The sequence below is a fragment of the Lycium barbarum genome, chromosome 4, assembly GCF_019175385.1.
Source record: "Lycium barbarum isolate Lr01 chromosome 4, ASM1917538v2, whole genome shotgun sequence".
Classification (NCBI taxonomy): Eukaryota; Viridiplantae; Streptophyta; class Magnoliopsida; order Solanales; family Solanaceae; genus Lycium; species Lycium barbarum.
Window position 1 is genome coordinate 134,656,763 of NC_083340.1, and position 22,558 is coordinate 134,679,320.

The following is a 22,558-nucleotide window of genomic DNA, read 5'->3' on the forward strand; positions in this document are numbered from 1 at the left end:
CTTTTAGCCACGGTTTCAAAAATCGTGGCAAAAGAGACTGAAAATTATAATGTTATCTACGATGTATAAAACTGTGGCTAATTTTTTGTGGGCAAAATGGGGCGGGTAAAAAATTCACTCCCTCCCTTTTCTTTTTCATTTCCCACCATTTATTTACTTTTTTGGTTTTTATGTTTTCTATTTTAACAAACCCAAATTAACCCAACAGCCAAACTTCACCAAAATTAACGATACCCAGCTCCAAAATTCACCGTTCCCAAATCGATTGCTCCCAATATTCGGCCATCGATTCGTACTCGAAATTTCGTTGATTAACTCATCATTATTTTTGTGGGATTTAGAGTTTTGAGAAGACATTTGAGTTTGGGTGATTTAATTTCTCTGTAATGGCTGCAAGAATCGTTCTTCAACAGCAAAACAGAGGTTTTTTTCTCATTTCTTTAATCATCATCTGTTTTTCATACCCAAATTTCAAATTTGTTTTAATGGGGGTTTAGATTTGATACGTTCTTGAGGGGTTCTTTGAATACTTGTCCATGGTATTTTTGTGTTTTGAAAGTAAATCTGGGCATGATAAAAGATGGGTTCTTGTTGCCATGAATGCTTGTGTGTGAATTTATGCATTTTTTTAAATACATAAATAGTTGGTGATTGCTACTATTTGTTAATGGAATTTGATGCATAAATGACGATACCCTTTTTGTTTGAAGGCCTAATTTAAGCGACTCTATGGCTGACCAGTTTAAGAACCTCCCTTTATCTTTTTTTCTTTTATTATTTAGTATAAAATTATACATGAAATTTGAGCCGCCCCTGCCCAGAACCCACCCGTGAGATTAAACTGGGTATGTTGTTGTTGTTGTTGTTACTGTTAGTATATTGTGGTATAACAATGACAATGATACCTTAATCCCAATTAGCTTGACGTTGGCTATATGAATCCTTACTTTTCATTTCGCTCCATTTAGTTCCAACATTCAGGTCGGTTATGGTAGCTCATATTTTCCCCTGGTATTTTGGGGTATATGGGCTACTTTTTATCCTTGTGTATAATTGGAACACATTTGTTGGACTTATAAAAATACATTGCTATTATAGCCGTCGCGTTCTTTCTCTGCTGGGAGATTGCCTTGTTGGCGAAGTTTTGAGCATATTGTTTAGGTAGACTGATAACGTTTGTTCTCGATCTTGCTAGACATTTGTGTAGCAGCAATACCAGATTTGTGAATATTTCCTTCAACACGCCGGGGAAGTTCGTAAGGATAATAACTTGCAAGGTATTCAAGGCATTCAATCATTGTGCCAGTAGTTATAGAAAATGGAGATTGGGTGGCCATTGTAGACAAATTCTTTTAAAAAAAAAATTCAAAAAAGTCATTCCAGGAGGAGCGTTACACTTTGACATTAGAGAAAATGGTTTTGAAGTATAAAAAATTCTACCTTTAATTTGATTACTACAAACACATTTTTAAAGTAGTTGGTTGTTGATAGAGTTTAGGAATGATACTTGCCCTATGAACTAAGTAGTTTTAGGAGTACTGCTACTTGAATTACTAGAAGCTAAGCTGAGTTGTTTTTGATAATGATATAGGTATGTGTATATATATCTCATTGAGCTCTTTACACCCTTTGTTAGTCAATGTACTGGGACTAGCAAGATTTACCCTTCTTTTCGCTAAGTAAGCCTGGTGTTGTTTAGTAGTAATAGCTGCGCAAGGTTTCACATGTAATCTTTTGTTGCTTGTGCTACTTTGAGAAATATAATACGTGCATTATTATTATGTGTAGGCTGAAGGATCTCCATCAGAGGTGTACAAAAGTGATGGATGCGTATGCTGGATGCATGTACTACAATACAAATGAATTTGAAATGTGTAGAAAAGAATTAAAGTAATTCGAGGAGGCATGTCCTTATTGACTGGTGCTGCAAATAATGTTTCCCACATATGGAAATAGTAACATGAGCAAATTGTTTTATTATGAACACTTTGACATCAATCTTGTTAAGTATTCCCCCCCTTTTTTTTGTTTTTCTTTTAAAACTGCTACTCCTAGATTGTAACTAACTGGCTGGTGAAGTGAAATCCAATTATTCCTATATCCGCATCAAATACTATAACTCCACAAAGACACTTCGACGTCACTTTCCACAACATCCCAACTGAAACAACTGCCTAAACGCGGAGTTGGAGAAAACAAAAGCCCCTCCGCAATCTTTTCTCGCCATCCTTCCATCTCCAACATCTCATTATTTTCTCCCCAATTACAACATAAAATGTTTCATAAAGTTTGTGTCTTTTAGTTGGTCTTTGAGCTAGCATTTGATGGTTTTAAATTGTTTTTGAATTTTTATGGACTGGATTTTTACTTGTACATTTGTGCTTCAACCCTCTTATTATGGTGAGCTTCTATACTCTTCTAATTCTTCCTGTTGCTTTGATCAGTCAGTACCAGTGGACTGTGAAGTTTCCTGAGTTAGATCGACAACTACTATTGAGCACTTGACGGGAGAAGTCAAACCTTTAGATAAGAAAGAAGGGGACAGTATTCCTGGAGGTGCACGAAACCTGGACGGTATGCCCTTCAATTTTCCATATTCGGATTGCATTCAATTGATTTAAATTGAAACAGCTTCATTCCAAAATGATTGACAAGAGTTGGATTAAGAAGCAAATTAGATCAAATGAATTCTCAGATGGTGTAGTCCAATTTTTGAACTTTGCCTTTTCGAATGCATCTGTAGATGGAAAAATTGTATGTCCTTGCATTACATGTGGATTTAAAGTTATGTGCAATAGTGCTGATGTGTTTGGTCATCTCGTTCAAAAGGGGTTTCCAGAAAAGTACATATGTTGGTATATGCATGGGGAAAAGCATGTTCAATCTATCGTAGAATCAATATCCCCGGTACAAGATGAGCCGGTTAGACAATATCCGATGCATGATATGTTGAATGATGCTTTTGGTGTCTTTGATAATGACTTTCAAGATTCTGGTCCATCAAATCTACCAAATAATGACCATCCTGGGGGTGCTGAAGATAATGGTCAAGAAGAGAGGGACAAAATTAAGGAGTTGTTAGAGGATGGGAATCAAGAACTTTATGATGGTTGTGCAAAATATAGTAAATTGTCATTCATGGTTCATTTTTATCATATTAAGGTCTTATGTAGTGCAACTGATAAAACATTTTCAATGATTCTTGACCTTTTAAAGGATGCTTTTCCCCATGCGAAACTACCATCATCATTTTATGAGTAAAAAAAGATGATTAAGAGGTTAGGTTTGGGCTATGATAAGATTGATGCATGTCCGAACCATTGCATGTTATATTGGGGATCATCCGAGGATAAGAAGAGAAATAAATGCAAGAAGTGCAATACATCCAGATATAATTCAAATGAAAATGATGTTGGTGAAAATATTGTGATTGATGACCAACAGAAAAAGAAACCAAAGCCAGCGAAAGTATTGCGGTACTTTCCACTTATACATAGGCTGAGAAGGTTATACATGTGCTCAAAAACTGCAGAACTCTTGAAGTGGCATGCTACAAAGGCTAACCCAGATGAGTTATTACGACATCCTAGAGATGGCAAAGCGTGGAAACATTTTGATTCATTCTATCCAGATTTTACTTCAGAGACCCGTAATGTGCGACTTGCTTTAGCTACAGACGATTTCAATCCTTTTGGAAATCTAAGTTCCAATGTTAGCATTTGGCCTCTGATGTTGTATATTTATAACTATCCTCCATGGTGTTTTATGAAGCAAACTTCTCTTGTCATGTCTATGATAATTCCTGGTCCTAAAATGCCTGGAAATAGCATTGACGTTTACTTGCAACCTCTAGTCGCTGAGTTAAAACAGTTGTGGAGCGGTGTACCTACTTATGATTCCTCAACTAAAGAAATGTTTCAATTGCGTGTTGCATTGATGTGGACCATAAGTGATTTTCCAGGTCTTGACAACTTGTCTGGGTGGAATACACATACATCGCTTGCTTGTCCATCATGTAATTGTAACATGGAATCTCTAAGGCTAAAGTTTGGTAGGAAAAATTGCTTTATGGGACATCGTCGTTATTTGCCACATGATCACAAGTATAGGTACAATAAGCAGTCCTTTAATGGTTTTGAAGAGCATAGACCTGCCCCTATCCCACCCTCAGGTTCAACCATGTTAAGGCAAATTGAGGAGAGTCGGAAGAGACCGCGTGATTGTTCTACAAGTGAGGTTGGCCTGGATCAATGGAAGAAAAAGAGTATTTTTTGGGATTTACCTTATTGGAAGAACAATCTTATTCGTCATTGCCTTGACATGATGCACATAGAGAAGAATGTTTGTGACAATATATTGTTCACCGTACTTGGTGACAAAAAAAGATCAAAAGACAATTTGCAAGCTCGTAAGGACTTGCAAGCGATGGGAATTAAAGAAAAGCTTCATCCATATCCTAATTCTTCCAAGTTTCCTCCATCATGATTTACCATGAAGAAAGAGCAGAAAGATATCTTCCTAAAAGTTTTAAAAAATGTGGTTTTTCCAGATAACTACGCATCAAACATTTCTAGATGTGTTGATCTTAAGAAACGCAAGATCTCTAATTTAAAGAGCCATGATTCCCACATTCTGATGGAGCATCTTTTGCCAATTGCTTTTAAAAGATCTCTTCCTAAAGAAGTTACTTCAGTGTTGATTGAGTTATGTAACTACTTTAGAGAAGTATCAAGCAAGGTTCTAGATGTAAAGTATATCGAGAAGCTCCAACAAAGAATTTGGTTGACTAATTCTAATCTGGAAGTCATATTCCCTCCATCATTTTTCACTATTATGGTTCATTTGGTCATTCATCTTGGAGAGGAAGCAATTCTTGTTGGTCCTGTACAAGGTCATTATATGTATCCTGTTGAAAGGTATATTCTTTGCTGAGTAAGTTGCTATATTTTTAAATTGTTTCTAATCTTACGATTCGTTTTAATATATTGCTAGGGAACTCGGCCATTTGAAGTCTTATGTTCGTAACAATTCCGCAGCAGAAGGCTGTATAGCTGAAGGGTATATTTTGGAGGAATGTCTCACTTTTTGTTCAAGATATTTGGAGGTTGGCGACATAGAGACAAGGTTTAATCGACCAAGGCGTAATGATGATGAAAATGAGATCAGTGCTAGTAGTGAATCTACTATCTTGTCAAACTTGTTTCCTGCATCAGGCAAGCCTGTTGGGGCTATTAAGACTCTACCGATACCTCCCTTGGAAATCATACAAGCTCACCGATATGTTTTAACCAATTGTGAAATAGTTGATGCATTTCGAGAGTAGGTTACATGGTCTTTTATATTGTTCATTTTCTTTTGTAATGTATTTTTATACCTTACTTTATGAGTTACTACTACTGCAGGAAGTGTCACGCCCCGAACCTAGGCCTGGACGTAACACGGCACCCGGTGCCTGACTGCATGTGACCGAGCGAACCAACTGGCTGACTGAATCAACATGTGATATCAAAACATAACTAAATGTGGAATAACTAAACACATGCTGATATACTAAAGGTCTGACTGAAATCATAATGCGGAAATACTTAGACAATCTGAAATATATCTAACAGTAACCAACATGGCTAAACCAAAACGATTGAACAACTGCCAACAAGGCTAACATAATAAATATCTGACTGTCTGAACTGTGTCTATGAAGCCTCTAAGAGTACTGAATGATAGATCTGTCTATAAACTGAAATAACCGGATAGCTGACAATGCCCCGAAGGAATGTGGGGCTCACCAGTAGCTGATATGTGCACTCCTAATTAGCTGAGTCGTCAACCTGTGTATCGTTACCTGCATCGCGAGATGCAGGCCTCTAAGCAATAAAAAGTGACATGAGTACATTTGAATTGTACTGGTATGTAAAGCAACTGAAGCAATAAAATACTGGAACTGAAACTGAAAACTGAAACTGAACTACACAGGAAAGCAAGAAGCTGATGTACTCCCTGTTCTGGATGAAGAATCACCTGTAAAACTGTATATATATATATATATATATATATATATATATATATATAACTGTGACCTAGGGCCCAAATAATGTGCACAAAACTGTGGCCTCTGGCCCAAGCAATACGTATGCATAAACTGTGGCCTAGGGCCCAAAAGTACAGATACAGGTGTTCAACATTGATATTTTACAAAACTGAGACTGGCTATAGCTGATAGCATGATAACTGTTTCTGATTCTGGGACTCTTGCAGTTAACTGGTTATACACTGACTGAGACTCATGTGATAATAATGCATAAGTCTATAAGAATTACGTGCTGGGTTCATGATGTTTAAAGTGACAACCATGAACGAATTCTGTAACTGCAACCCTAGAAGATAACAGTTCTATATCATTTCATGAAACTAGAGCTAACTATATTCTGAGTCAAATTTCTAACAAGTATGAAGAATGAGGCGTAGGGAGAATCATGAACATTCCCTAACGTAGATAGTTAGCCTCACATACCTCAATTCCAGCCTTTGTGCGTAATACAATGTTCGTCAACCCTCTCAACTTTGATCTATATCAATACAAGTCAAAGGGATTCTATATTAGCAATAATATTCATGCTTTGGTCATCTAAGCATTTTATCAAACACTTGGTGGGCATGCAGCTCCACAACCTTCATTAATGGTGTTTTCTTCACCCAATCCCATTCTATTACTTCTAGATGATTCTACAATCTCAATTAGATGTAATTAACATCATTCTTCATCACTCATATGAATACAACAAATCCCAAGTCAACAATCCAACAACTCTAGCATAGTTCATATAATTCCCTTCATCAAACCCAATTATTATTCTCCCAAGAATACATCAACACTTTAATCATCATGAGAAAGTCATGAAACTTACCTTAGATAGTGGTTGAACAAGTCTTGAGTGGAGTTACTCCTTTAGCACCAAAACCCTACTTCACTTCCCTTGGGTTTTCTTGAATTAGATGAACTTTGGCTAGGTTTCATACATTTGGGTTCATGGATTTGGTGTTATTGATCATGGATTTCCCTTGAATTTTCTTGTGGATGAATGTTAGAGAGTATTTTAGAGGTTTTCTTGACCAAGAATGATGAAAATATGATTTTGGACGAGTTGGGTCTTATTTAAAGTAGTCCAGAAAAGTCTGGACAAAATCTCTCTGGCACAACTTGCGACGGGGCTGCGGCGTCGCATGTAGTGTTTGCGAGTCGCATCCTGAGTCGCATCTTGTGACAGAGGGTGATATTCTGTCGAACAGTCTGTCGTAAAATGGCCATAACCTTTTGTGTATAGCTCCGTTCAAGACCCATAATATACCGTTGGAAAGCTATTTCAAAGGGCTACAACTTTCATCAAGGAAGTTTTCCCAAATTCTCAATTAATAAAGGGGTTATGGTCGTTGTAAGTAAGACCTTCTATAAACTCACTTGCAAACATGCCCCGTAGAGTGGTTTTCAACTTTGCTTTGCCTAAAGACATTTCTTATGACTTAATTGGTTTTCATAACACTTCCTATAACCCTCATATTGGTTCCATTATATTATCATCTTATGAGTCAAACTTACGTCCGAAGTTACGAGGTGTTACAGGAAGTTTAGGACTGAGGTCGCTAGGATGCTTCGTGGCAGAAGAAACCAATCAAAAACTGTGGAAGAACATGTGCACAAACATTTTCACGAGTGGTTTAAGGAATATGTAAGATTGAAAATATTTCGTTCTCTTTTAAATTCAAAAGCTCATAAAGTGTATATATATAATTGTCCTAACATTTAACAATAATAGGTTGCAAGAAATGATGGTGCGGATATTACACCCGAAATTGAATGGCTTGCAAATGGACCAAATAATGTTGTGAGGAGATTCAAGGAGTATAACGTTCATGGATTTAAGTTTCGTACTATGAGGAAGGAGCAGGGATTGACAACACAAAATAGTGGTATTGTTATATCTGTTGTTACCAAGAGATTTTCAAGTGGTAGAGAATCTATTGAACAGTCAAGTGATGATATGTACTATGGCAAATTGGTTGACATCATAGAGTTAAATTATTACGGTAAGTTAAAGGTTGTGTTATTCAAATGTATTTGGGTAGACACTACACTTAACAAGGGAATTAAGATAGATCAATTTGGGATAACAAGTGTAAACTTTTCACGTTTGATACACACTGGTGCAAAAGAAACAGATGAACCTTTTATACTTGCAACTGATGCTAGAATGGTGTACTATATTGATGATCCAGTTGATGAAGATTGGTGTTTTGTTTGTCATATGAAGCCTAGAGACGTATATGATATGGGAGATGTGAATTATGTGGATTTAGAGGAGCCATCAATGAAGGACATACCTTTTCGTGAGCAACATTTGGAGAATATCGAAGACCTACAATTAGTGCGGGATGATCGCTCTGAACAAGAACAAGATGAACCAACTCATGATGATTATGAAAGTGGCGGTGATGGAGATGGTGATGATGGAGATGGTGAAGGAATTTTGGACTAGTTTAGTACCCCTGTTATGGAATTGTTATATTTGGCTTGTTTCAGTTAATTTTAGTTGTAGTTATAGTGTTGCATTCTCCCTCTTTTCAGTGACTATAAGTAACTTATAAGTTTGGTCTTCCTGCAGATTTTACTGCAGAGGCAGCAACAGCAGCAGCAACATCAACTGGCGCAGCAGCAACAGCAGCAGGCGCAACAGCAACAGCAGCAGACACAGCAGCAACAACAGCAGGCACAGCAGCAACAGCAGCGCAGAGATGGTGCAGCAATGTTTAGAGCAGTTTAATACTACTGTTATGGAGCACTTCATATTGCAACGACAAAGGGACGGATATAGGTTTGTATTCTTAATCTATCTTTTCTATCGTAAAGCAAATGTGGTATGTGTTTGATGGTTTATAACCAAAGAGAAAAAAAAAAAGAAAAAAACTTACAGAAATAACAAAGGGCCAAACATCTTCTCATAAAGTGGGACAGAGGGAGTACATTGTATGATTTTTGGAAGAGTCTGTAGGAAGGATTTTCCTGCATGCTTGCTAAGTTCATTTTCTTGCCCTCAAATCTTTCATACATTTGCTTGTTATAATTCTCTAAAAATCACCTTTTGTCCATGCCTTTTCAAGTGATAATCCAGTTAAAATTACTTCTGAAAGTGTTGTTTTTGTCTATTTGCAGCATTAGGAACTCAATTTTTGGATTGACCGAGCACCAATACAAACAGGTACTGCTTTCACTATGCAAGGTCTTTTGTTTCCATGAAGTAGCTCTAGAATCACTTGCTTGTTAGAATTCTTTTCCTTTTATTTGTTCCAGCAAAATATATGCATTGAATGTTTCGTAGATATAGTTGAGATTTCATATCGGTATGAAATTGAAATGCCTCATAAGTTATCTCGCGGTTTTGTTTGGGCTTGTTGCTTGAGATTGTATGAATGCAGGAGGAAGACTGGTCACTTTAAGTCTCAACTAATTCATAACCATTACTTGCCAGAGAGCTAATATATCAAAAATGAAGTGACGAGAAATATTTTGGCTATGCAATCAACGGGGACTGTTTTGTTTAGATTTGTTGCGATATATATTATAGTACTTGCAGTAATAAAAAACAGTAAAAAAAATGATCGTAATCCTAGAGAATCAGATCTGCAACTAACTAATTACTACAAAAATAGGAATAGCTGGCTAAGAGACTATTAACTAGGATTTATTCAAAAAACTAAAGTAGTAGAATAATGTTACTGCAGCCCAAAAGCATAATTCTAACACTTACTGACAAGCTCCAGTTTCCTTTCTTAACAGTTATATTCTTGGAGAGAAGGAACATTTAGAAACACCTTAATCTTTTAGTACCATCTATCAAGTCCTCACGCATGAGATCTGATTTCATTCTATGATTTGAATAGACTTGGTTAATGTCCGTCACTTTAATTTTTATGGAATTTTAACACACATAGGCTGCATTTTTTGTAAATGCACCATATTTTTGGTCCAAACAGAGATCAGACGATGTTGAACTAATAAATGAAAGATCAACTTTTTGTGTTAGCATATTGGAATATTGTTGACTGCTGGACTTTGAATCTTTGATTGATCAAGGCAGTAGTACTGAAATATTTGTTTTATCATCTAGTGACTTCTCACATGAAATGGATCTGGCTCTATTTGTCTTGATAACCCTTTTATTTATCAAACAATAAGATAGTTGATTTATCCATCCCAACCTGAACAACATCGGGTTATTAAAGGAGTGAAAAAAACTAACTAGCATAATTTAAGTCATAAAAGACCTTTCATCGAGAAGTTTATTCTTTTCTTCTTTCGTCACATTTGACATTTGCATCAGCATACCAGTTCCATGATTCTTTCCAGTAGTTTGGTATGATATCAAATTTATACGTATGCCAATTCAAGATTTCAAGTAAACCAGTTGTAAATATGATCTTCGACATGTGCAGATTCTGAAATCAAAGAATGTAGAATTTGTTGTAGCACTGTATTTCTCTTTCTTGGCTGTTGCATTTCTTTTCTCTTTCTTGGTTGTTGCATTTCTTTTATTCTTCCTGTAAATTATTTGATGAATATGTATTCTTGACTTGGTTATGCTTGTAGACTTGGTCATTTCTTTCTGTTCATAGAATTTAAACGTTGTAAGTACTGATTTGAGAGAGTAGTTTTGAAATGTATATTTAACTCTACCCTTGTTTTTGTTCCGCACATACATTTATAGTGATATAGGGTCCGAGTCTGATGAACTTGTGAACTTATAGTTGAATCCGCTGCTAATGTTCATGTGCCTTTTATTTTTGCCAAAAAATGCAGAAAATAGATGCAGGATTACATCTACTCTTGGATGATACAAAAGTTTACGACTGCTGCTGCCAGTGGATTGGCTAGATACTTTCTTGATTTTCTTTTATGCCTTGATATTAAAACTTTGATCATTATAGCACTGGTTTGTGTATATGGTCAGTGTACTCATGAATGCTTATTGATTATGTATTGATACCAGGAAAATGACGAAAAAATTGTAATTTTTTTTTTTTTAATATATATTTTGCCACGGTTGAACCGTGGGTAATTTTTTAAAAAAATAACTGTATATTATTGCCACGGTTTAACCGTGGGTAAATTTTTTGATTAAAAAATTGAATATATTTGCCACGTCTAAACCGTGGCTAATTTTATATGATGAATGAATTTTGGGGTCAAATTACCCATGGAGTGACCGTGGCTAAATGTACATATAACCGTGGCTAACAAAATGTTACCACGGAGGATAAAACCGTGGCTAAATTACTCGCGACGCCCCTGATGGGCACGGCGGCGACTGTGGCTAATTTTTCGTTGCTAACCCTAATTAGCCACGGTTTTGGTACCATTTAGCCACGTTATTAACCGTGGCTAAAACGTGCTTTTTTGGTAGTGCTATAACAACAGTGGCATTCATTATAGCGGTACACTCTTTGCAAAATTATCTCTCTATAACAGCCATACTCAAATGTTATGTCATAATATTTTATAAGAATGTATTATGTATACGAGATATTAAAATATTTATGGTGATCATCATTAATTTCATGCACATAGTAAATTTCAAGTATGAATATCTAAAAGAAAAAAATTATAGCCCAAATCCCATCTCATAAAACCAATCAAGCAAAGGATGCTACCACTTATATGGAGTTTGACGCAACACTTCCAATCCTTGAAACTTACAGTGATGAAGAGATTATTGCACAAGTCATTGGAGTGAAAGAACAAGAGATACGGATGCAGAAGGTGACAATGAAAGTGTTGATGAAAAGCCTCAACCTACTGATACTTGGGGGTGAGATAGAAGAGTCAATGGTTAAGCTCTTAGACAAAAGCCAACACTATATGTATATTTTTGTTTCTGCTTTCAGAAAAATCTCAATTTGGCTATTTGGATATATTTTAGTACTATTATTGCTTGATAAATAAGAAGCTCTTAGAAAACCTTCAATGGAAAGCTATTGAATTCCCTTTTGCTGAAAGTTTGGACAAAAATCTAAGTCTGTTCAAGCATTATATTATCACAAAGAGACCGAAAATTACGAAACAACCTACAATTGTAGAATTCTTACATCAAACTTTAAATATTAAAACTTTTAATTAATTTCAAATGCATGTGTTCCTTAGATTATAATCTTTTATCGGTATGGTACAACTAGTTATGAATTTATGAGTAATTTATTAGTCTTTTTAATTTTATATAAATGAAATATGAAAATCAATTAAGATTTTAAAATTAACAAGATTTTCTTTTCATTTATAACATAAAGGATACAGAAAAATAATTTTTTTTGCGTATTTTTGTTTATAACAGCTAAATGAGATTTGAACATGAAATGTCAGTATACATACATAACAACACCTCACTATAGCAGCCATGAAATTCTCGGACAAACGTTGCCATTATAGAGAGGTTTGACTGTATATTGTACATAAGGTATTATTATGTCATATACTCTATATTATATACAAACTTAAATATATTAATTCCTACTATTATGTCCACAAATATTTTATTATCATCTTTTCAATTACACTTACCAATTTGAATATACTGTATACATGGTATTATTATATTATATACTATATATAATATAAAACTTAAATATACTGATTCTCATCTTTTCAATTACACTTACCAATTGAAATATATAATATACATTGTATTATTATATTATATTGTATACTATATATAATATAAGACTTAAATATACTGATTCTTACTATTATACCTACAAATATTTTCTTACCATCTTTTCAATTAGACTTAGCAATTTGAATATACCATATACATTTTTAGTATTTGCCCTTAGAAACTAAATTAGTGTGAAAAAGTGGTAACACATGCTTAGAAATTAAAAAAAAAAATAGAAAGCTTAAGTAAAAAACTACAAATAGTGCAGATCAGAAGACTTTGAATATGTATATAAAAGCAAAGCTTGAAAATTTGTATTTCTAGGAGCTTGAGAAATGAATATGGAAGGGAAAGAACATGAAATTGAAAATTAGAGCACCTTTTGATTGATAAGGAAAGTTTTTAGGTGAGAGAATAACATTTTATTGTGTATTTAATTAGGAGAGATATTATTGTGTATTTAATTAGGAGAGATATTTTAGGGATATGAAAGATTATATATAATATAATGAAAAGTTATAAGATCAGAATAAATTGTATTAATGTAATTTTTTGAAAGTAGTTGTAACTTTTAAAAATTCCTTTTTTAAAATCTTGTATTTATGTGACTTTCCCAACTTGTCTTTCCTTATTAGTGGATTGGGTTCGCAGAAGTGCTATTATATGTTTGAGTTTTGGGCCTAAACCGCAATTCATGAAAGCCATGTGGCAATTCAACTAGACAACTGAAGGGGTGATTTATGACTTTGAAAGTGTGTGGTCTTGAATTTTTTATTTCTCTTTTTTATGAATAAAATTTCAAGTCTAACAAATTTTACCTCATGAACAGCACTTCACTTTTGACTTTTGTGGTCAATGTACTGTGAATCGAAGAGATAAGAATTCGATTGATTTGAGCATTTCTATTTTTGACTTCTCTCAAAGTCTTGATGATGAACTGGTACTATAGAGGACAATTTGATGATGAACTGGTACTATAGAGGACAATACTAACTGGCACCTAAAGGAGAGTACTCAGATCAGTGTAGTTATGCAGCTATGTTGGGTGTCCTGACCAAGATGAAGGAAGCTGATCTAATTTGGAATTGTTAGTAAAAGAAGAGAACATAAAACTTTGAGGCGTGAATAAATCATTATTCTTAGATAAATATTCCCCGTATATTTTTTTAGGAGATACAGACAAGATTCCTCAAAACCAAAAAATGTTACTGCAAAATATTTAACTAAACCCGTAAAATAATTATGAAAATTAAAAATAGTCTTTTATTTAAGGGTCTGACCGGGTCCATGCCCAAGCCCCAAGTCCAAGTAAATTAGATTTAAATGTATAATATATATTTATTTATTTTATACACAAGCACACTTGGTTCAGCTCTCTCATTTAAGTACACATAAATCATAAAAAAACTTAAACCTTTTCATTTCCATCGATATGGGAAAGTTCCCTTTACAAGTACAAACTATTCAACAGAAATTCTATAATGTTGCCTAGGCAAAGGTGATACTGAGAGTGTGACTGGTATATCAGAACAGGCTACTAACAAAAGAAAGGCTGCATAGATTGAATATTCCAGTTGATGTGAGTTAATGTTGTCTCTGTGATGACCAGCTTAATGAGCCACACTACCATCTGTATGTTGATTGCAGGTGGATAACAAATGTTAGGAATGCTTTGATCAGTTGGAGAGGAGTACAGATTTAGAAGGCAAAGGCAGTACATGTGTTGCAGCGGAATAAGAGAAGGAAGTTGTAGCAAGCCTATGGGGAGATATTATATGCTACACATGACAGCTCAGGAACCGGAAGATGTTCAGAAAAAAGTGTAAATACTGATTTAGTAGTAGCTCAGATACAAAAGGAAATTAAAGAAAGAATAGAGTGACTTAGGAACTCTAGAAAAGCCTAGGAGATGTCGATACACAAACTTTGTAATTAGCTAAGAGTTGTTCTGGCTATTTTATTTAGGTATAGTAATTGGGGCACTCTTCCTAGCAGGTGGCTGAGGTTCTGGATACTCGTATTACTTTGTTGATTTATGGTAATAATTCACAATTTATCGCCGAAATATATAAATGTAACCATTCATACTTATCGAAAAAGAAAAAATTACTAAGATGATTTTGATCCAAAAAGCGAAGTTCAAGAGGCAGCAACGGAGGCCCAATAGTACTTTTCTTGGCCCAACACAACCGAAATTAATACACAGTGAATTGGCAATAATTGAAGTCCACAAGAGATTATTCATAATTTATGATCTAAGAATTGGTCTGTGGGCCCACAAAAAGAATTGTGGGCTTCCAAAAATTGGCGGGCAAGCCCACCAAAGTAGAGCGGGCTTACTCGCCTTAATAAAGTGTGTTCGTTGCGTTGGTGTTGGCACGATCCGCCGGTCTCTATACGATCATAAGCGAATCACCTCAGCACCCCCAACAGGACGAGATAGAAAATTATTGGTATTAGTTTTAACTTAAATAGAGGGAAGTCCAAAGTGACAATTTGGTTTTATCGATGTGGGACACTTAAAAGGAAATTTCCACTTTTGTAACAAAACTGTACACAAAAACCAAACTCTGTTGTCTTCTCTTCTTCCTCTTTAAAGGATGTATAACCAACGTAATCTTCTAATAGCTTGTTTGGATGGTTGTTATCTATTGTATTTTCTTGCGTTTTAGTTTAAATACAATTAGGGTGGAGCTAGCATATTACTCGGGGTTGGGCCGAACCTAGTAAATTTGGTCTAAACACTGTATTTGTCTTGAAAAATTCATTTAATATGTATAAATTGTTAATTTAGAACTCAGTAACTTAAACGAATTAGAATTCCGAACACACAAGTTTTGAATGCTGACTCCGCCTCTGAATACAATGTTTTTTAGATTGTTAAAGCACGGGTATTTGTGGGGGCATTATTCTTCGATGTTTAATGGATTAGCAAGGTCTTTTCCCTTGAAGAAAAGAAGGGAATAGATCAGGGGAATGGCAACATACGGTTCCAATCCATTCTGTCCATTGCCTTAATTTGCTCTTTCTCTGTTCTTATCTTTTTTTTTTTTCTTTTTTTTTTTTCTTTTGTTAATTGGGTTTCTCTTGCATTCATTTTTAAAACTAGCACTCAAATTTAATTTTTTATCGTTTTACCTATTGTAGATTGAATTTCATGTTTCATATGATTGAGCACACAAAAAAGAACTTTGAAGAAAAAAAAGGACTGAAACCTTGACGTAAAGTAGCGTTTAGATTAATCTTGAAATAAAAGAAAATTGAAACTATATGACAGAAACAAAGCCTTACTCTGAAGTGGTAATTTTATTACATCATGATAATCTCCAAAAGAGAAAAAAGAAAATACAGTCATAAAAAGAAGGGAAAAAAATTACGGTCTAGTTGAATCTTGATGAATTAAAGAATTCTTTTGAAATAATCAGCAGAGCAAGTAGGCACATACAATACCAAATCTTTTTTCTTATCTATTATTTGGATGTCTTTTTGGAATACGTCGAAGAAATACTCGTCGAAACATTGAGAAGACAAGTAGACTTTTGGGACCTCAAATTTCTTCAATTCCTCCTTTTCTTTGCCTACGTACACAAAAAAAGTTGGTTTCTTGCATGCCCTTTGTAACTTGAGTCCTATCTTTGGATTAATCATGTTCATCACCAACTGTTGAACCCTTTTGTTGAAACTACACACTTCCATTGATTCAAAACCTTTGAATGAATAGCAAATATCTAGGAGGGGAGTATATATATGAAGCTTTAACGTGAAGAGAAAGGTTATGTGAATAATTTTTGATACTTTTGACTGCATATAGGTACTATATATATGTGTGTTAGTGTGTTAAATCCTAATCCTAAGCGTAATGGGATTTCTTAGCCTTCCTTTCCCTATCCCATTTCGAGTCAGTTTAGTTACCTGAGGATATCTACTAACCAAATTAAATATTTTCCCAGGTTGGCTTGATTAGGAATTTAGGTATAGCTGCGTAAATTTAATATAATTAACGACCTTTCTACATGGCAAATAATTTGTCTAAATGTATGTCAATTTATTGGATTACTTCCAAGTTTGAGCTCTTACTTGTAATTCCGCCTCCTTTAAGGGCCAAAAACTGAATAATAAGTACAAGGTAAGTAACTTTTCCAAATTTGGCTCTCTAGAAGTCCCATAAAAACCCAAATTCGAATCCTTGTCAAATTGGAAATACTCTTCAATTCCAAAAAAAGCTTAAATACGTAAACATAGTACCCAAATTCGAATCCGTCTTTTGTATGAAAAAAGTTCCTTTTCACTACTAATATATACCACGTTGAAACCGAAAAACTTCAATCAATCATTAATCCAATAAAACATGTCAAGTCCTAATCAAGTTCAACACAACAACCTGAATAATCATTCTCAAAGTCATGATTTTTTACAAGTTTCCCCGAATCAAAACCTTGAAGAACTGCCACATAATCATAGGAATACACGATATGTCCCGAATGTACCAGTTCATCCTTTATACTCTCAAACATGGATTCGTAACTTGATGCAAGAGGCATTATCAGTGTATAAATTGATACAAATATCACAGTACCTAAAAATGAGAATGCATTATATTCCTGTAATGGATATAGATCTCGGCAAGCGTCCAGATCCAGGAGCAGCTAATGAGCCAGAAACATGTGCAATCTGCATAGTATGTAACCAGTGGCGGAGCCAGGATTTTCACTAAGGGGATTCAAAAATATAAAAGAGTAAGAAACGTAGAAACCAAGGGAGTTCAACATCTACAATTTATACATAAAAAATAATTTTAATCTTGTGTATACATGGTAATTTTTCGCCGAAGGGGGTTTGGGTGAACACCCTGGCCACCACTTGGCTCCGCCTCTGTAAACAGACAGTAAATATCACAATACCATTCAGCTCGCAAAGCATGCTACTTAATTGTCATAATGTTGTCATGCCTAACATAAACTACAAGCGTCACCTTTGGAATACTGGATTGTCTATTTGTGTGCTACATGAAACGAAACTAACAATATTTTCACAACACTCACAGGATCATTAACATGTTTAAAATTTAAGAATAGTAAATAAAAAGAGAAACAACTGACCTCTTGTCAAAGGATCAAAGTCCAACTCACACGAACAGGTCTCTGTAGCAAGTAAATACATAAAGGAAAACCTCAAACAAGCCATATTACAGACCAGCAATCAGATTCACATTGCATAACTTATGGACCACCATATAGTAAACAGACAACAGACATATTGATGAAAGGCACAAAAATTGAACCAAAAAAACATGAAATATGAGAATTTATCACAGAATCAATCTAGAAAGATTAATAGACAAAGTTAAGCAGAGTACCAAGAGAAAGTTGCAGAATCAGAGGAGAAAACTGGAAGTAAGAAGTTTCCATTATCAAAGGCAACTGGAAGGTGCCATATTACAAAAGCAAAAGCTTGGGAGCTTTTGAAGCAAAAACAAAAGCTAGTAAGCTTTTGGAGTGGAAACTAAGTTAGACTATGCAAGAACCATGGAGCTAGTAAGCTTTTGGAGTGGAAACTAAGTTAGACTATGCAAGAACCATAGAGCTTTACAATTGTACTCTACGAGGTTTCATTTCTTGAAATGTCTTAATAATAACATCATTAGAAATATTATCAAATAAATCTTTTTCTAGATAAGGCACCAAACAACCGCTAAAAAAATCATCACTCATTTGACTCCGCAAGTCATTCTTGATAAACTTCATTGCCGAAAAAGCTCTTTCAACGGATGCAGTGGCAACTGGCAGAAGCAAAGCAAGTTTCACTAAGCGGAATACAAGAGGATAATTTGAATGCTTCTTTGTATGAACTAATCTTTTCGAAAGATCACAAAGTTGATTCTCAAGAGCACTCATATTGAACTCATCAAAGTCATCAGGATATAACGCAGCCATTTTCATTATCTTTCTGATGTCGAAACTTGAAAAAGAGTCAATTGGATTCAAACAAGCAATTCCACGAAGCAAATTAGTCGTCGCTTCGCCAAAACGATCTTTAAGCTCTTGAAGTTTCCAATAAATAATATTGCAAAACACTTCAACACGATAATGATGTAAGACTGTATTGTCACCAAGTCTTCGTCGTGATCTTAAAGAGTTAACATATGGATCCTTAAAGTTAGGTACCAAAATTTCATGCCTGATACAATTACACTGTTTATATAGCGTCAAAATTTTATTTTATGTGTATATATGTAATAATGAACCCCCTTATTACAATCCAAATACTTGGTTGAGCGGCGAAGGGGGTTCAGTTTCGCGCATGGGACGCGGGTTCGAACCCCGCTTGCAACATATTCTCAATATTTTTCCTTCAGGCGTTTTCAATATTTTTTAAAACAAACAAAACGACCACGTTTAATAACTGGGCAGATCTAATTGGGATTTGAATAAAATCCCTAATCTAAAAGTCAAATAATAAAAATACCCTATTGCATAGTTCCTGCTCTTTCACTCTTTCACATTTCCCACGACCTCACTATTCATTTCTGCCTCTTACATTTTTTTTTTTTTTTTGCTCTATTGATACTTGATTGTCACTGAAGTTGTTGCGCTCGTTGTTTCTCTCCAGTCTCCATTCATGGCTTCCTCAGTAAGTTCTTAGTTCCCTTCTTTTTCTATTTTTTCTCAGGAGAATAGGCATTATTCAAACACAAAATCATTTTTGCAGAATGATATACAAATGGTCTACAAAGATAATTTCTTCTATAAATTTAGCATGTTCCTAAATCCTAATAGGACAAGCAATTAATATATCAGAATAGCAGAGATATTTTTTTTTTCAGAATTCTATATATTTGCTATGAAGATTAGATAGATTGCTTCAATTTGCTGGTAACTAGTCTATAGAACTCTTTAATTCTTTTATGTTCTAACAAAATTCTTACTTTTACGATTCAGTCTCAACATTCACTGAAAAAGTATTTTACCAAAGTACCAAAATCAAGTTTAGCGTCTCCTAGTCAACTTAACCAAGAAGCAAATGTCAACTGTTCAGAAGTAGCGTTACATTCTTCTCAAGAATTTGATTTGAGTACTTTAAACTATGATCCGGGTGAAAGAACCCCAATTTTGGACTATCACCCAAATCATCGTGATGTTATTAGAAGAGCATACCTTCAGAATGGCCCTTGTCAACCTCGATTGCTTCAGCGTGAGTATCCTCAAACGAATATTTCTGGATCAATGCGTCGTTTTAATTCCGAATGGTTTGATGATGTATATCATGATTGGTTGGAGTATAGTGTTAGTAAAGACGCAGTCTATTGTTTGTATTGTTATCTATTTAAAGGCCATAGCATTCATCAAGGTGGAGGTGAAGTATTTTCAACTACTGGGTTTAAGAGTTGGCACAAAAAGAGTAGTCTTGGGGGACATATTGGTCTACAGAACAACGTACATAATCAATCAAAAAAGAAATGTCAAGATTTAATGTGACAACAACAGTCTGTTGAATTTGCACTTGGGAGACAATTTAATCAATTTAAACATGCATATTGGGTTCGCTTAAGTGCTTCAGTTGATGTAGTAAGGCTTCTTGTAACTCAAGGATTTGCATTTCGAGGTCACGATGAATCTAAATCATCACTTAGTAGGGGTAATTTTCTTCATATTCTCTCATGGTATGGGAAAAAGTGTGATAATATTTGTGACTATGTACTGGAACATGCTCCTCAAAATGATCAAATGACTTCTCCAGGGATTCAGAAAGATATTGTGACATCATGTAAAATAGAAACAATTAAAGCTATTCTTGATGAATTAAATGGTGACTACTTTGCTTTACTAGTTGATGAGACTTTTGATGTGTCACGCAAGGAGCAAATGGCTATTGTCTTACGATATATTGATAGAAAAGGATTTGTGATGGAGCGACTTATTGACATTGTTCATGTTCAAGATACTAGTGCTTTATCTTTAAAGAGGGCGATCGTTAATTTACTTGCTCAACATTCCTTGAGTCTATCACATGTACGTGGACAATGTTATGATGGGGCAAGCAATATGCAAGGTGAGATCAATGGCCTTAAAATGTTGATTAGGCAAGAAAGTAGATCGGCTCATTCCATTCATTGTTTTGCTCACCAACTTCAACTAACTCTTGTTGCGGTCTCTAAAAAATGTATTGAAGTGGGAAAACTTGTGGTATTGGTTTCAAATATTTTGAATGTATTGGGATCTTCTTTTAAGCGTATGGATGAATTTCGAGATTCTCAAAAAGAAAGAATTCAAGAGGCATTAGATATGGGTGAGCTTATAACCGGTAGGGGCTTGAATCAAGAACTTGGTCTTTCAAGAGCTTGTGATACTCGTTGGGGATCTCATTATAAATCTTTTAACAATTTTATTCTTATGTATGGCTCTATTGTTAATGTTCTTGAATCACTTGTTCACGATGCACGATTAATGGATGAAAGAGCCAAGGCAATGGGATATCTCGACGCTTGTCGAACATATGAGGTTGCGTTCATGTTGCGTTTGATGAGTGAGGTTTTAGCAATCACAAATGAGCTTAACAAATGCTTACAAAAAAAGGAGCAAGATTTGGCAAATGCCATGATACTTCTTGAAGTAGCAAAAAAAAGGTTGCAAGCTTATAGGGATGATGAATGGGATTCTCTCATTGCTAAGGTATCTTTATTTTGTATCAAGCATGAAATTTTGGTACCTAACTTTAAGGATCCATATGTTAGCTCTTTAAGATCACGACGAAGACTTGGTGACAATACAGTCTTACATCATTATCGTGTTGAAGTGTTTTGCAATATTATTGATTGGCAACTTCAAAAGCTTAAAGATCGTTTTGGCGAAGCGACGACTAATTTGCTTCGTGGAATTGCTTGTTTGAATCCAATTGACTCTTTTTCAAGTTTCGACATCAGAAAGATAATGAAAATGGTTGCGTTATATCTTGATGACTTTGATGAGTTCAATATGAGTGCTCTTGAGAATCAACTTTGTGATCTTTCGAAAAGATTAGTTCATACAAAGAAGCATTCAAATTATCCTCTTGTATTCCGCTTAGTGAAACTTGCTTTGCTTCTGCCAGTTGCCACTGCATCCGTTGAAAGAGTTTTTTCGGCAATGAAGTTTATCAAGAGAATGACTTGCGGAGTCAAATGAGTGATGATTTTTTTAGCGGTTGTTTGGTGCCTTATCTAGAAAAAGATTTATTTGATAATATTTCTAATGATGCTATTATTAAGACATTTCAAGAAATGAAACCTCGTTGAGTACAATTGTAAAGCTCTATGGTTCTTGCATAGTCTAACTTAGTTTCCACTCCAAAAGCTTACTAGCTTTTGTTTTTGCTTCAAAAGCTCCCAAGCTTTTGTTTTTGTAATATGGCACCTTCCAGTTGCCTTTGATAATGGAAACTTCTTACTTCCCGTTTTCTACTCTGATTCTGCAACTTTCTCTTGGTACTCTGCTTAACTTTGTCTATTAATCTTTCTAGATTGATTCTGTGATAAATTCTCATATTTCATGTTTTTATAGTTCAATTTTTGTGCCTTTCATCAATATGTCTATTGTCTGTTTACTATATGGTGGTCCATAAGTTATGCAATGTGAATCTGATTGCTGGTCTGTAATATGGCTTGTTTGAGGTTTTCCTTTATGTATTTATTTGCCACAGAGACCTGTTCGTGTGAGTTGGACTTTGATCCTTTGACAAGAGGTCAGTTGTTTCTCTTTTTATTTACTATTCTTAAATTTTAAACATGTTAATGATCCCGTGAGTGTTGTGAAAATATTGTTAGTTTCGTTTCATGTAGCACACAAATAGACAATCCAGTATTCCAAAGGTGACGCTTGTAGTTT

General features: G+C 34.8%; 3 protein-coding genes across 7 annotated transcripts; all 3 read left to right on the forward strand.

Annotated features, from left to right (window-relative positions):
- Window positions 1-148: 148 nt before the first annotated feature.
- On the forward strand, window positions 149-11,136 carry LOC132638633 (uncharacterized). 5 transcript variants are annotated; one of them, XM_060355444.1, is made up of 6 exons: window positions 150-423; window positions 7,619-7,724; window positions 7,812-8,082; window positions 8,658-8,867; window positions 9,206-9,251; window positions 10,850-11,093. In XM_060355444.1, the coding sequence occupies exons 2-4, from the start codon at window positions 7,644-7,646 to the stop codon at window positions 8,804-8,806; spliced, it is 501 nt and encodes a 166-aa protein (XP_060211427.1). In that variant the 5' UTR covers window positions 150-423; window positions 7,619-7,643; the 3' UTR covers window positions 8,807-8,867; window positions 9,206-9,251; window positions 10,850-11,093. The 5 variants fall into 5 exon arrangements, 2 of the variants coding, with proteins under 2 accessions (XP_060211428.1, XP_060211427.1); XR_009581837.1 differs by lacking the exons at window positions 7,619-7,724; window positions 7,812-8,082 and adding exons at window positions 1,196-1,277; window positions 1,789-1,921 and having other exon boundaries at window positions 154-423; XM_060355445.1 differs by lacking the exon at window positions 9,206-9,251 and having other exon boundaries at window positions 149-423; window positions 10,850-11,136.
- On the forward strand, window positions 4,047-5,369 carry LOC132638632 (uncharacterized). Its single transcript, XM_060355443.1, has 2 exons — window positions 4,047-4,916; window positions 4,993-5,369. The coding sequence occupies exons 1-2, from the start codon at window positions 4,492-4,494 to the stop codon at window positions 5,321-5,323; spliced, it is 756 nt and encodes a 251-aa protein (XP_060211426.1). The 5' UTR covers window positions 4,047-4,491; the 3' UTR covers window positions 5,324-5,369.
- Window positions 11,137-20,173: 9,037 nt separating the features above from the next.
- On the forward strand, window positions 20,174-21,859 carry LOC132637825 (uncharacterized; the record flags this gene model as incomplete). The annotated part of the gene is made up of 1 exon (XM_060354855.1): window positions 20,174-21,859. A coding segment is annotated over one exon (1,686 nt), but the record flags the coding sequence as incomplete, so codon positions are not given.
- Between the last annotated feature and the right edge of the window lie 699 nt (window positions 21,860-22,558).

What these genes read in the sequence shown, in the direction of transcription:
- LOC132638632 (XM_060355443.1), top strand. Translation starts at nt 4,492, where the DNA reads ATGAAGAAAGAGCAGAAAGATATCTTCCTAAAAGTTTTAAAAAATGTG. An exon ending in TATATGTATCCTGTTGAAAG is followed by an intron (nt 4,917 to 4,992) that starts GTATATTCTTTG and finishes ATATATTGCTAG; the next exon opens with GGAACTCGGCCATTTGAAGT.
- LOC132638633 (XM_060355445.1), top strand. Translation starts at nt 7,644, where the DNA reads ATGCTTCGTGGCAGAAGAAACCAATCAAAAACTGTGGAAGAACATGTG. An exon ending in ACGAGTGGTTTAAGGAATAT is followed by an intron (nt 7,725 to 7,811) that starts GTAAGATTGAAA and finishes TAACAATAATAG; the next exon opens with GTTGCAAGAAATGATGGTGC. An exon ending in CATAGAGTTAAATTATTACG is followed by an intron (nt 8,083 to 8,657) that starts GTAAGTTAAAGG and finishes GTCTTCCTGCAG; the next exon opens with ATTTTACTGCAGAGGCAGCA.